At 29.7% G+C, this 15,870-nt stretch overlaps 1 protein-coding gene across 1 annotated transcript; it reads left to right on the top strand.

The window, feature by feature from the left end:
* Window positions 1–1,233: 1,233 nt before the first annotated feature.
* On the top strand, window positions 1,234–14,246 carry LOC119674861. The gene is made up of 2 exons (XM_038086018.1): window positions 1,234–1,532; window positions 14,106–14,246. The coding sequence occupies exons 1-2, from the start codon at window positions 1,296–1,298 to the stop codon at window positions 14,244–14,246; spliced, it is 378 nt and encodes a 125-aa protein (XP_037941946.1). The 5' UTR covers window positions 1,234–1,295.
* Window positions 14,247–15,870: the final 1,624 nt, after the last annotated feature.

The raw sequence follows: 15,870 nt of genomic DNA on the forward strand, positions 1-15,870 counted from the left end.
CCATCACTTACCTCATACTATGTTTGCAATTTTCTAGGATATTACAAAAGTTTTAATTAAATTTCCCACCCCCAAAACTCCACACAACACCCCATAAATTTATTAGGGCAGGTAATTTTTTATGTAATACATACTACATACTCGTTTATTATTGTATATATTTATTTATAACCATTATAATATTTTTTATGTAAACAGAAATGTACTCAATTTTTTATGGTATTATTATCTGAATTCTATGGGATTTCATCAATTGGCGCCTTTTTTCAAGGACAATGTCGGAAGCAATTGTGGATTTGTGCTTTTCATTACTGAATTGACTGAATCTGCAATCTCATTCGTAGTCTAAACACCTTATGGTACTTATAGACCCAAAATGGTTTAAAGAAAAAAATGTTTTCGCTTTAATATACTCAAATGTTTTTGTTTAGCTATAAAACTATCTTAAAAGCATTAAATAATACTATAAAGTACGTCATTGCTAGTAAATTAAACGCTCCTACATATTCTAAGAACCATTTTTCTCTCTCAACTGCGCATGTCCCTTTTTGGCGCTTAAATTATTAACGCTTTAAAATAATTTTTATTAAAATTTTCAAATAAAATTATAAATATTTTTAAAACGATTTCTGCCAAAATATATATATTTTTATTTTTATTAAAATATTTGTATATATATTTAAATGCTATTAATAAACAGAGAATAGCATGGATAAAAAAAAAAAAGTTTGAAAGTAACTCTCACCAAGTGAGAAAAATTTCCTCTCCAAAATTTCCCTTCAATGTCGTTTTTACGCTTAAAAACCAAGTCAAAACAAAATATCCTGCGAGTAGCGTTTTGGACTTGCGATTGTACGGTACTGAACGGAAATTCATGCTAAACGGTTAATTTTTTAAATCTTAATACCGTTACAACGGTACCATTACACACACACACAACCAGTCACCATATAAATACTATACTAATATAGCAATTCGGAAATCGCGTGCGGGTTTATCTCGAGCGTGTGTCGAGGTCTTGAAAGTGAAAGTGCTTCAACAAAGAAAAGTTCGTACGTACGTTAAAGTATTGTTAGGAAGTAAATGTATTCTGTTCCTTCTTTCCTTTGTTTGATTGCTCATTCATGTGATCATTTATTTATTGAATCGATTTCAAATCAATATTTTATAAATTAAGATATTTATTTATTTTTCGCATAAACATAAGTGTTTTGTGTATTTATTTTTCAAAGTGTCTAACTTTACATTTTAAATATTTATTTAATATACTCGTACATTTTATTCTCACAAACGAAATGGATTTTACAAAGTTTATGAATAAATTCAACGAAATCGAGCGTCAGTTGTCACCGACATCTGCGCTGCGCTTAAGCTTTGATAATATATCACCGGAAACGGAAGAGCCGGAACCAAATAAACGGCTCTGGGGTGTGCCAGTGCCACCTTTCGTATCCGAAAAGGTTGTATCATGGATTGAAGAGGAATTTAACGAACCACCTATTTATTACAATGGAAATAATGTGATTAAAAAGGTTTGTAGTTTATGCGTTGAAAATGTTTTACATGATAATGATAAAAGTTTTAAAAATTTATAAAAAGATAAAAAAAGATTTCAACTTATAAATAAATATGTATATAAATATATTTTTAATAAATTTAAAAATAAATGCAAATATACATATACATATTTTTAAAAACATTTGCTACTCAACAACTTAAAACTTAATACGTAGCTTAACTGTTAATCTGTTACAGTCTATTACTTTTCAAAGTATATACTGATGTTGTTTTCGATTGGTAGATCTGGAGTAACTGTTTCAATCCAGATTCATATTTAGTGCAATTTTCATTTTCGTTTCGTAAATCTCGAGCAAAATGTATAACACTCGAGATTAATTTATAACACTCAAGATCAATTTATAACACTCGAGTTTAATTTATAACATTCTAGATATTTTGTCAGAGTAGCAAGATTACCCTACAATGAACTGCTGTTTTATATGACTTGATAAATAAAGTGTGATTTGTAATGTTAAATTACTCTAAAAACGTTCGATTGGGCAACAAAATTCAACAAATTGAGAGTAAATCTAGATTCAATCCAGTTTTACGAATCGAAAACACCATAAGTTATTCAAAAAAATAATTTTATTTGTCAGTACAAAATCCCTCAATCCCTATTTTATTATAATGATTTTCCGAAGAGTTCCAAAAAGTTCAAGAAAGTAATTCAATCACATCTATGGAAGTTAATGTTTTTCTTCTGCCAACTAAGTTTATTTTACAAATTTTTGCTTCCAATTGTATCAAAAGGTTCCTTTCATTGATCCAGAGCCCTTCTGCAGGATAATAAATAGCTTCACAAATAACTTATTATGTGAACGGGAGAAACAACATCTACTTCAACACTGGAGAGCCCAAACAGGCATGCGACAATCAAGAAGATTCATTGATCCTGATAAATTCAAAGGTGATGCTATCCTTGGCCTTAGCAGAAACGACATTAAAATCTACACTGAACTTCTTACAAGACACTGTAGACTTAATTATAGGTGTGGTAGAAAGTGACTTCTGTCGACTCTGTCATGAGGATAAGAAAACATCAGAACATATTCTAAAATATTTTGGAAAAAGGATCTTAGTCCCAAATCAAATAGTTAAAATTAAGCCCACAATCAATTACAAGATTTAAAAATAGTCTAGAATTGTTTTTTAAGCAATACAAAAAATATTGGCTTTTAAGCATACAATAGATCTTTTAGGTCGGGGTGCATTCATAGCCTGTTATTTAATAATAATAATAAATCAAAAGTTTGCAATAATAATCACAGTTCCAATTTCATAAGGAATTGATTAAAAAATTTTTTGTTGTTGTTTGAACTGAGTTTTTTTTACGAATATTTGCTTCTAATTAGATTAAAAGTTTCAATAATAATCTCAAGTGATTTACTTTTCCCTGAGAAAAGTGTAAGATAAAACTGAGCGGACTGATGTCTTCTTTGGATTAAAAATAGTTGGTAGACCCAGATTACATCTATAATGGTGAAACGATGCTTAAAACCTTTTTTTATCCCTTCTATATTACTCCATATGTGTTGACAAGGAGCAATTCATACATATTTTTTGTTGCATTGTTATATTATATTATTAAATAATTTTGCAGGCAGCTTTGTGTAAAGTAAAACTTAAGATAAAATATTTGTCAAGGTACTTAAGAAGATTTCTACTAAATTCAGTCGGTCAATCGATGATCTTTCAAAACTCACTTCAGAGTGAAAGAGTCAGTTTCATACCATTCCTTCGTCTCTTATTTGAATTTAAATTCGTCACGGTAAACACAAACCTCATGAATAGTCATTAGACGATACACAAAATGCTTTTAAACCCTTTTTAAAACTCTAGAAAGGAAAATGATTTTGTTGCATTCTTAGAGAATATGGCACCAATTATACACAGCTTTTCGTAACCTAAAACTTGATACAAAATATCGTTCCTAGTTCCATAAAAGAGCTCTTCTCTTTATGTCAATGAAAGATATCATCACACCATATTCTTAATTTTCGTAACAATTTCCTGGTGTAGAAGCAGATTTTAAACGTCTTTTACATAGATCGTTTCAAGGTTTGCTCCATTATTTCAAACAAACCTGGTCATTTATCCTTAGATCCTTAGATAGATCCTTAGATCTGTATGATCTTAAGGATTGTGTTGTGTTTGTAAAATTAACAAAAAAATATATGCTGTTTTAATCAAATATTTAATAACTAATAGTGATAGAGAAAGTGTTTTTAGAAAATATTCCATTGACATATTTCTAAATAGATGTAATGTCATTGTAATGTCATAATCAAGTTTTTATAGGTAAATAATGTATACTTCATACTTAACACTATTTTAAATAAGAAATGACTCTAGATTTATCATTTCAGTTGTAATGCGATATCAGCTCTCTATAAAAGTTATGCTTCAAAGATATATTGTTTTTTAATTTGCTTTTAAATTAATGTATTCTGTAAAATAAAAAATTATCTAAAGTACATAAATTAATCACACATTAAATACATTCTTTTAAAAAGTAAACACTTCAAAACTCTCACATCAGTAGTCAAAGGACCTCAAATATATTATAAATAAGCAAAAGTCAAAGTGCTAACTAACAGCACCAAAAAAAAAAGAAAGAGTAAATAGAGTTTCACAAAAATTTCTGAAGAAAGGTTTTAAACAGTAGTAAACTACAACAAATTTTTTTTTTAATATTTTAATTAATTGAAAATTTGGCTGACTATACAGCTGTGTCGAGCATTGCCAAATTGTTTAATTAATTAAATTATTAAAATAGTTTTGTTTTTGTAGTTCACTCGCTATGTTCGAAACCTCTCTATCAAATACATTAGTTGCTATTAAGTAAAATAGACACTAGCGTCATAACTCATTTAAAAAAAACTCAGACATTTTTGTAGGAAATATCTGTATAATGTTTTCTCGTCCAGAAAGGAAATATTGAAACAAAATTTTTCTCAATGTACTGCTTAGAAATAACAATTTAATAAATATTGGACAGACTCTTTTATCTGTTAAAACCACTTGCTAGACCTATATTGTAGAGTAATAATCTGTTGCAGTTTCTGGTTGTTATGGCCAGTATTATATAAATACTCCAGTTGATTCCCTTCTCGTCTCATTTGAGCCAAAGTTTTCGATTGCCTCAATTAGGATTAACTAATTATAATTCTCATAACTTATGGTAGTTCTACAATTGACAGTTACAGTTTTAATCGATATTGCTTGTTAGTATTATTTTTTATAAAGCAGATTGCAGATTCGGCATTAGTTAGATAACTTCATTCTGCAGACCCTTTCCTAAATATATCTCTCATGGACATATTTATATAGCCATCCCGATTATAACCGCACTAGTTTGACATGTCCTATTACTTTGATTAACACTTGAATCGATTATATTGAATTAACCACACAAAAGCTCCTTATTTGAGTAGCCCTAGCACGGACTTGGTATCATACTTTTTTGTCACTTTGACTGAGCATCACGAGGACATAATATAAGCAATTAACTGTGATGAATTAAACTCAAACTGATTCTCTGCTACGGCCATCGTACTTCGTTTGCATAAATTTGAACATATTAATTTTTATTTTTAATTAACTAAAAGCAACACAATTATTATTAATTACAAAAAATTTTATATCACATTTTTTAAATATTGACAATGCATTTTTAAAAATTGGCCTTTGACTGTTGTAAACAATTGCAATGTAAGTTAATTACCATTAATTCTGACACTCGGAACTGAAGGAGAAAATAAAAATTTAATATTCGTTGCATCGAGAAATGGGTCAACAGTCGCTTTGCTTACTTATTTCCCCATTATTTTTATCTGATACTTTTTGAACCAGTTAAAATTGTTATGCATTTCAGTCACGTTTCGAACTGAACTATCAACTATCGCAGCTAATCCCCCACCACCAGACTGACCTTGTTTTCACTTCCTATTCGTTGTTATGTCATTATTTTGGTATGCCGCAATGCATTGAAGGAATTTACTCATTCGCATGAAGACCGCAAAGCAAAAAGTCAAAGTATGGGGCTTTTTCAATTTGAGAAAACAGAGTGAATTTTTGCATAAACTTTGCCAACACAGCACAGAGGTGGGACGAAACAATCCCAAAGGGCCCATTCCATACGTTCCATTATTTCATTGTAATTGGATATTAAAATACATACTAAATAATTCCTCACAATGCTTAAACAATATGACATTTTGATACAAAATTCTATACGGAACAGCCTCCACATAAATTTATATGCTTTCGGTTGCGTAAATATGTCATTGAGTATTTAGATAAATCTCTGAATGATAATATTTCAACTGCATTTCCACAGCTTCATTGTTGTGTGCCGTCTAAGGAAATATTTATATTTTATTTAATCCTCTTCATAATGGAATTCAAATTAGTTTTCCTCAAACAAAATTGTGATTTATAACGATTTTTTTAAACTTCAAAGCTATACATATTATTATTATTTTTTATTTTTAGGATTATATCTGATGAGTGTAGATACATTTCTTGACTTTCATGTTTCAATCAAAAACTTTTTTTTTATAGTTAACTTATGTAAATCCATAATAATTGAAAGGACAAAATTTCTGTTGCGATTCCTTGAAGTTTATGTAAATTATAAATTTTATATTGCCTATAAAAAGATAGTTTATGACATGAAAAAATTATTGCCGACAAATTTAACATGAGTTCCATTGACATGGATACTGGATAAATAAAATCTTTTGTCATAAAAAATTAAATTCTAAAAATACACTTTAATGTTTGTTATAAATTTTATTATACCAAAAATGTGATATATCACTATCATTGGTCACAAATCGCTTCAGAAATGGATCGATTTTATTGCGATTCAGCAGTGATTCACCGATGAAAATTCGGTCCATGACGTTTTTTTTCGTTAATTCCTGTAGAACCAATACATCGAGCTTCATTTTGTCTTTTGTCCAGTCTTATTCAAATGGTTCCAAATAAGGTTTTGTACAATCTTTAACTTTTGGACAATCGAAACACCATTTACATGACGTTGGACTCAACAATTTCTATGATTTTAACGACGATTTTAACGACATTTTAACGACAAATCAAGATTTAGCATGATTGACTGTTACAGTATCGGGACCATAAACACTATTCATACTTACAGCCTCATGGCTTTGATTTTCGCCTTTGTCAAAGAAAAACTGATTTATGGATGAATAAAATAAATTAAATTTTGTGAAAATATAATCTTGGACGCTCCTTTCTCACATAAAAATAAAAGAGAATAAAAAGGATTACTGGGATAATATACCAGGATTAAAACAATCCAAATCACTTATTATAACAATAAAAGATACCAGGATTGTATGAACTTATCAAAAGAAAAACTTAGAATCATCACAGGAATTCTAACAGGGCAATGTAGACTAAAACACCACCTTACAAAACTGGATATACTTACGGATGCAAACTGTAAATTCTGTGAAGAGAATGAGGATTCGGCCACACATGTGCTGTTAGAATGCCCTGCGCTAAAGCACATACGAAATAGGCCTCTAGGAATGTATATTCTTACGGAAAAGGCAATAAAACTCTGTAAAGTAGGTTCTATACTACTTTTTATTGACGCAACAGGGCTTAAAGACCTACTCTAAGCCCAGAAGGGGGCACAATAGATGCGACGGTCGCAGTGCTACATCCCCTAACAATAATAATAATAATCTTGGAAGATTATAAACCTCTTCATTATAAAATGAAGCCTTTATTAGATTATTAGTAATATTCTAGTGATTCATTTAGGTCAACTCACTTATTATCGTATTCCAATAACAACCTACTCATAATAAACAATTGGTCTATCTTCGTTAAGATTTACCTGTAATTATATTTATTTATTATTTTTGTATAAATTTATAAATCTGAAATTAATGAGCACAATTAAGCAATAAACCAAAAAAAAAAATAAAAAAAATAACGCAAAAAATCAAAGAAATCAAAATAAATGCAAACATTTTTATGCCTCATTAATCAGAAATTTTATTTAAGTTTGTAGCAACTTAGGTTTATCATTTATTTATGGTGTCGTGTTGTTGTTTTTTGTTTACTATTTAATGACTAAGATTACACACCACTGGAACCACACAACATAATGACAGACTTACCTAAAACATGGAAACTCCATCAAATACCCGTAAACGACCTTCAACAACCTTGCGAATGTTGTGAATGAAATAGGAGTGAAGTCCCTTCCATGCCGAATTTTTGCAATACGCAAATTTGCCAATTCATTAAAGTAAGTAGGGTAAAGGCAGCCAAACGAATACCCAAACATTACAAGGCAAGGCTTCAATTATTTATAGAGCTCGAATAATACAAACAAACTGACATAGACATGCTTCCTTTTTCATTGGCACAGTTTATGTGTCATTTCACGGGATATGTTATTCGGTTTCTAGGAGTAACCATAAAACACAATTTCATGAAATAAAATCGCTGTAAAAGCTACAATTATTATTTATAGATGCTATTAAACCAAATATTTACTAAAATTTTGGATAAATGTTATCGTTTAATTATTATAAATTGAATAATGTTATTTTGCATCTTTATTGGGCAACAATTTATATACTGATTTCATCTGTAGTTTAAATGATAAATTTTATTTATATATCAATTATTTATAAGTGTTCCAGATAAAATTTATAATTGTACAAATTTTTTGCATAATATTTTTACATAGTTTTTGTGATCTCATCTATTCTAAAATTAAACTGAAAGTATATTAGATAAATTATTGAGCCTTAATTGCTATTGCTATCATCATTAAGGCAAGGCATACATAAGCTACTTTACGAGTCATTATGCACACATAAAGTGCATAATGCAGTGCAATGGATTGCAACAAATGCTTTCCTATTATCGATTTTCGTCTTGATGATATACAGGACTAAGCAATTATAACAAAAAAAAAAAAGAAAACACTTCTATTTGTGTGACTAATGTATTGTTTTAATGTTGTATTAGCATATCAGGGGTAGTCAGCACTTTTTATACACTGTATCATGAACCTATAATAATTATAGAAATTGACAAATGACATGTAAATTAAAAATAGGAAATGTTTTAAGATATATACGTAAAATGAAGGTGGACAGACACTACTCACTACTTTTTTGTTTATAAGAAATTGTGAGTTCATAAAGTATCTTACTTCAGAAAACTATGTGAAAATATCGGATGAAGAAATAAAACCAAAATAACATTGTATCTAGGGAATCGAAATTGGGAAAACAGTTCAAATTTCATAAGGGTTCGTATAGAAATAAAAAGACAACAACAAAAATTTTAGTTAATTTATTAAAATTTGACTGACCATATAACGCTGTTTCGAATATTGCCAAATACATATCATCAAAAAGAATCCACAATTTATTTTGAAGTCATAGCCACAGAGTTCTAATAATAAATTTGTATGAAGACTTATAAAATAGCAGCTTTTAAAAACCTAATACACTTTCTCAAAACCATTTATGTATGTCTGTATAATATCTAACAACCCAGCAGCGTTTGCGACTAGTTCTGAACTAGTGAATTCACTAGTTCCCAGGTGTATAATACTAGTCGCTTCATAATCTACTTTACGTGGGCTCAACTGGTCAATTTTACAATGAGTTGTCATTGCCGGTCATCGGAACTATGGTAGTCTGTTCACTAGTTCATAAGGGTCAATTGTCTCCGTATCATACACTGCGGCACTAGTCTCTGCACTAGTTCTTTGTTTCTCATTTGTTTTGGTTTTCTCTTGTTCAAAAGTAATAGAATGCAATATCAAATTTTGTGCAAAAAAAATTATTGAGAAATTTATAAGTTCTAAGTGGCGATTTAACTCATCCCCACGTACCAGTCATTTCACTATTTCCTGTGTCTCCTAAAGAACTGCTGGGAACCTATACTTTGAAAACTTGACTTATGCACTCTTGACACGATCGAAAATAAGAACGTTTTTTGGTATGCTCGAATATCATAAATTATCTGATATTCATATGAGAACATCGCAATACTTTGATCAACAAAGGTAGTGAAAATGTTTGATTTAAAACAGGTACAGAATATATTCGACTATCCCAGTTGACCCTACTTAAATAGGGAGCAATCTACGAAGTTCATACACATGTCTCATAGATAACGGGTATGTGGGGCACTGCCGTTAAAAAAACTGTACTATCCTTACTCTTCAACTATCCTAACAACTTAACCCTTTTTAAATAACGAGGATTCTATGAAGTTCATACAGATGCCCCTTAGATATCTGTCTAATAACGAGTATGTGAGGCAATGTCATTAAAAAAATATCCTCTCCTTGCCACAACTAGAAGTAATGTGAAGAGCGTGACGCACACTTACTTTTTTACTGTTAAGTACATGCGTAATCTGGTTTAAGCATGCTTGGGACTCACGTTCTTATGGATTTTAGTAAGTTACATGTGATCTCTTCTCTAAAAACTCCTTATAGTTTATTAAAAGTTCGAAATAGTTTCAAACTCTTTTAAGTTTTATACGATAATATCCATATACTTAAGTGTATTCTCAGATACGTTGATAAGCTTATCTAACCTTACTTATTCGCTTACTATCTATTTCCATATCTGAACTATCACTACAAATATCATATAACCTTACTTATTCGCTTACTATCTATTTCCATATCTGAACTATCACTACAAATATCAAATGTATATGTGTAGCATGACGTAGAAGTATTTTATTAAACTATAGAATAATTGAGTTCTAGATTTGTCTACAAATTACTTAAATCTAGTTTAAGCATGTTTGGAACTCATGTTTTTATGGATTTTAGTTAGTTATTCCTTTTTCGATTTTTCATTTATTTTGTAAACAAAATAAATTTATTTATTATTTATTTTAAAAAAAAAAATTTTTTTTCTTAAAAAACTTTATTAATGTATATATTATATTATATATATATTATTACATAAATTAAACCTCAATGTAGATTCAAAATGTGTGTAAAGGGTATCTAAAGTTCGCCTAAGCCAAAGCCAAAGCTACATCTTAACTGGTTTTGTATAAAAATTTGTAGTAATTTACGATAACTCTTCTACACATACACAGCTGGTAATAGGGCGACCATAACTTGGATTTTTGATTTTAAAATATCGAAAATTCTCCACATTAATTGTCCACATTAACACGATGCTTTTCACAACAAAAAAAGTCCAGTAGTCCAACGGTCTTTGGGAGTCACATAATCTTTGGTGGTCCATTCACATCACGATACCAAAACCATATGTGTTGCGTGACTTGTGACAGCGTCCTATTTGAACCGCTTGTCTTTGATATTTATATCTTTAATTTCACAACAAAAAAAATGGGTAATCAAATTAGTAAATTACTGTAGCGATCGGAATTGACAGTGGACAGTGTCACATCTTCGCCATTTTTAAGAAGGTCTTTTACATCTCCAAATCATAATACACTGGCTTCTTGTGGATGAAATAGCGTTTCGACATTTATTTGTGGGTTACCCTAAATGTCATCCAATTAAACTTAAAATATGATATATCACTCAATGTTGTTTTATTGTTACTCTGCAACGTACTAAGCTGTTTCTCTGCACTAAAAAAAAAGATTTAAATCTTTAAAAGTGCTATTTAAAATCTACTGGATGGAGAAATAGTTATGAAAATGGCGAATTTAAATTAATGAACTAAAATGTAAACACTGTAATTTTATCTTTAATCGGACTATACTTCAAACAATTTTACTAAATAACATTCCCATACCATACACAGATAATATAACCTAAGTAGGTATTCACGTACATAGTCGACTAACTTTGCGGAAATACATTACAGCCAAAAAAGTACAAATGAAGCTTCAACCCTATAAGTTGCATTGGCTCATTAATAACAGATACTCCCTGTTCCTAGAGTATAAAGTATTCTTGTATAACAGCATCATAAAACCAATGTGGACTTATAGTATATCCAAAGATATTAGTCAAAAATACTGAGAACAATCACTGGTGCCCCATAGTATATAAGGAATGAAAGCATCCACCGAGATCAGAAATTCCCTTAGTTTAAGCTGAATTTGACAATATAAGATAAGAATACAATAACAGCTGATCCTTTAGCTAAGAAGCTTGAAATAAACCCCACTCTTCTTTTTAGTAATCTGACAAAGCTTAATTGACCTACTAAAATCAGCTAACATTCATTCCAATAAAATTTAACCCATTGATTTAAGTAAAGTCCGTGATATAAGGTTTACTTATTGTTTATTATAATAATATATATATAAGGTATAATTCAAATAAAAATTGTAATATTGTGTAATTAGTGATAAATTAGTGATAAAATTTTAAAACTTATTGTAAGTTTCATTGTCAGAGAAAATACAATAAATAAGTATATAGGTACCCTCTGCGCAAAAAGTACGCGGATTTTGTAAATAAAACACACAAATTTAAATTTTATTCCAAATTTATTTTATCTCCTTCAAAATATGCTCCTTCTGAAGCAATAAAAATATACCAACGCTTAACCCAATCTTCCATACACTTTTCGTAGGCCCGTGCAGGTATGGCTTTTAGTTCCTTCAGCGAATTCTCTTTTACCGATTCAATCGACTCAAAACGCTTACCACGGAGGGGCGATTTGAGTTTCGGGTACTCTCACATTAAAAGCTACTGTAAACAAACAAACAGCTAAACAAACGTAAACAAACAGATGGCGCTCAAATTCGTACCATATGTCAAGAAAGAGTGTACCAACAATTTTTGAAAAATGTCCATTACTTAAGGACTAGTTAACAAACAGCAAAATCTATACTTCGATACTATTCGATCGATACTTTTTGCGTAGAAGGTAGGTTAGGTTAGATTATACCGGTGATCCCTAGTGGATCCACTTAGGCCTATTGTCCCATTGTGATGCCGTATATAAATAATAAAAACCTCAGGGTTTAAAACCACCTAGAACCTTTTGCGAAGCATAAAATGCTATTTCCTCAAGAAAGGGGGCTCCTAGAGTACTAAATCACCGACGTACATGAGCTGGACAAAAACACAAAAGATGAGATGCGCTCTCATCGTCCTCCCCACAGCTACGACAGATTTGGTTGAAAGGAAGACCTAGTCTTCTAGCATGGTTCCCTAGTTTACAGTGTCCTGTAGTCAACCAGAAGACCAATGTCCTTGCGGGACATCTCAATTAGAGTTTTCGATTTCCTTTTATCGGAAAGTGGCCAGATTGCATACAGATATCTACATATCGTTGAGTCTTCCCATCTTTTGTTAAAAGTATTAGTGCAGAAAGAACTCAATAACAATTTACATGATGTTAGCGATATGTCCAGATAGTCTAGGTGCTCCGAGTATGGTTCTGAAGCACCCTTTCTGGCTAACTCGTCTGCTTTGTAATTTTTGAAAATATCCCTATGGTGCGTAGAAGGTATATATTTAAAAAAAAAAACTCTACTTAATTCATCTACTAAAGCCTTTAGACTTAAAAAACAACTGTAAACTGTCATTCTTATTATTGATAAAATATTAATATTTTACAAAATTACAAAACATTGCATCTTCCAGTAACAAAGTATATTTAAAAAAATTATTATTATTTGAACTAAACTCTCTAAAGCTTCGATTTTCATATAATTTTATAAGAATTTAAGTATAGAAAGCATTCTATGAATAGAGTGATTGGCATAAAGTTTATTTATAAAAATATTTTATAATAAATTTCAAGCCCTAAGCTAATAAAACACATAAAAATAATTGAAAGAAAAACCATATTTACTTGAATAAAATTTTATATTCTCAAGGAATGGGAATACACAAATCACTTAAGTAGCATTATCCATTAAGAATATAACAGAAACATACAAGGTTTATCATTAAAAAAACACTTTTCATCCTTGCAGTACTGGTTGTATGCATTCCTTGTAAGCTTAACAAGCATTTTATCCTTTTCAATGATGGCATTATGAACATCGTCCAAATACATTTATTGCACATATTTTATTCGCTACAACAGCATTTTTACTACCAGGATTCTCTACTCATCCCACAGCCGAGGATTCTTATTCTCACTCGAGTATAAATAGAAAAATTTACGCCTCATTTCTATATGCTTTGCTGTGCTGTGCTAAATTCGTGCTAAAAAACTGCTCCCCAGTTGGCTGCTATTGACTTCACGCCAAAAATATATTCTTCAGCTATTTTTTGTGGTTTGTTAACATAAAAAAGTTTAAAAAAGTTTAAAAATTTGCATAATTTTCGACCCCAGACAAGTTCAACAAAGTCAAATAAACATAATTTGAAAATTTTGTATTTTTGCAATTTAATTTCCAGAGACTTTGGGGTAGGCGTCTATAATTTCATTACTTTAGTCTTTTAACGCACATATTTATCATTTATTTATCTAAGAAATACGTATATTTACTTGAAAATATTTAAACTTTGCCATTTATAGATACTATATTTACTTATTTATACTTTCCTCTTCTTCTTCTTCTAGGTGGAAAATGTGCGTATGATTGATCGTTACAACTCGAAGAATCCCACTGTTGGCACTTTGTATTTAACTGCGACACATTTGATTTTCGTCGAACCAGACAGCAATAAGGAGACATGGGTGAGTAGACAGACGACTTCTTAAGACTTCAACAATTTTTCAACATGTTTAATAAATCGTATCATTAATTCCTTCTGGAATTACAAATAAAGGCACGTAGAAATACAATAACTCATGCATTCACATATATCATCGAATAAAACAAATAAATTGAAATCAATTCATGAAAATGTTAAAAATCCGACATCTAGAAAATTCTCACAACAAACTTTGATTTTACTTTGCATAATAAATGAGACTTCAGACGATGTGAAAGATGAATTTGTATCATTAAAAATAGGAATAAAGATAACTTATTTTAAAATTTTTTCTATGAAGCTACAAAATATATCAATCTTATTTTAATGTAATATATATTATTAGTACCAGTTTGTACAATAAGTTTACAGAATGAAAGCAAAATTTTTAGTTGTAAAAATTAATCCATTTTTCAATATAATCTTTCTCAATTTCAATATACTTATTGCAACTATCTTCCAATTTATGGATACTAAATTTGAAAGGTACACAATAGACCATAAACCATTATTATTACTATCTCTGTAACAATTTTCTATAAGGTCTGCAAAATACTCCTTTACAGCAAAAATAACCATTTCGTTTGTTCAAAATAATTTTCCATATAATAATTAGCTAAGATGTGGGAGGGTCAGGGAAAGCTAAACCTGAGACCTAGGCTGAAATCATATTTTCCGTTTTGTCGTAAGAAACTAAATTCTTAATATAAACTACTGTTTTTAATAGAGAGGTTTTTATCGAACAGTAGTGAAATTGCAACAACAAAAATTTTTTTAATTATTTTTTTATTAAGTTGAATTTTTGGTTGACCATACACCTGTTTCGAGTATTGCCAAATACACATCAGTAGTGGTCTCGAAATTATTTCTTATATATATTTATTCGTATATAAATTTTTAAGACTGCACGTAACTGGGGTTGAACTCGTGCCCTTCCAAAATTGAAGCTCAGAGTCAGTGTTCATTAGTCAAGTAACATAAAGTCATACTTGACTCGTGCCCTTCCAAAATTGAAGCTCAGAGTCAGTGTTCATTAGCCAAGTGACACAAAGCCATACTGGACTTGTATGTTCGACCTTTGGCGTTTTTTGTTAATTTGCTGTAAAAGTTCATAAACAAATTTGCTTGCTCTGTTATATTAAAATGCAATCATAAACCAACTGTAAAATAATTGAATAAATTATATCTTAATTAACTATTTAAGCGATAATTTTTTGAACTATGTAAATTTTCCACATTTAGTGCCACTATATATAAATATTAGAAGTACGGTATTCAGAATTTATTCTTTAATCTATCAAAAATATGATTAAATATAATTTGTGTTTGAAGTTTTTTTTTATAAGGTTAGAAAATATATTAATCTTTTAATAAATACTGTAACATAAAATTTACACTCGTAAATTTTACAACACAATAATGTAATAATACAAAACAAAATATATATAATAATAAAATAAAAAACAATAATAAAACTTGTAAACAACGCAAGGATGAAAACTTGTAAACAACGAAATTTACATCTCGATTTCTATTTTGTTTTATTTTTTTTTATTTTTTTTTATTTTTAATAGAAATACACATTTCTATTAAAAATTATTATTAATAACGAAATTAACATTTCGTTAGTA

The sequence above is a fragment of the Teleopsis dalmanni genome, chromosome 2 (assembly GCF_002237135.1).
Source record: "Teleopsis dalmanni isolate 2A chromosome 2, ASM223713v2, whole genome shotgun sequence".
In the NCBI taxonomy this organism is placed as follows: Eukaryota; Metazoa; Arthropoda; class Insecta; order Diptera; family Diopsidae; genus Teleopsis; species Teleopsis dalmanni.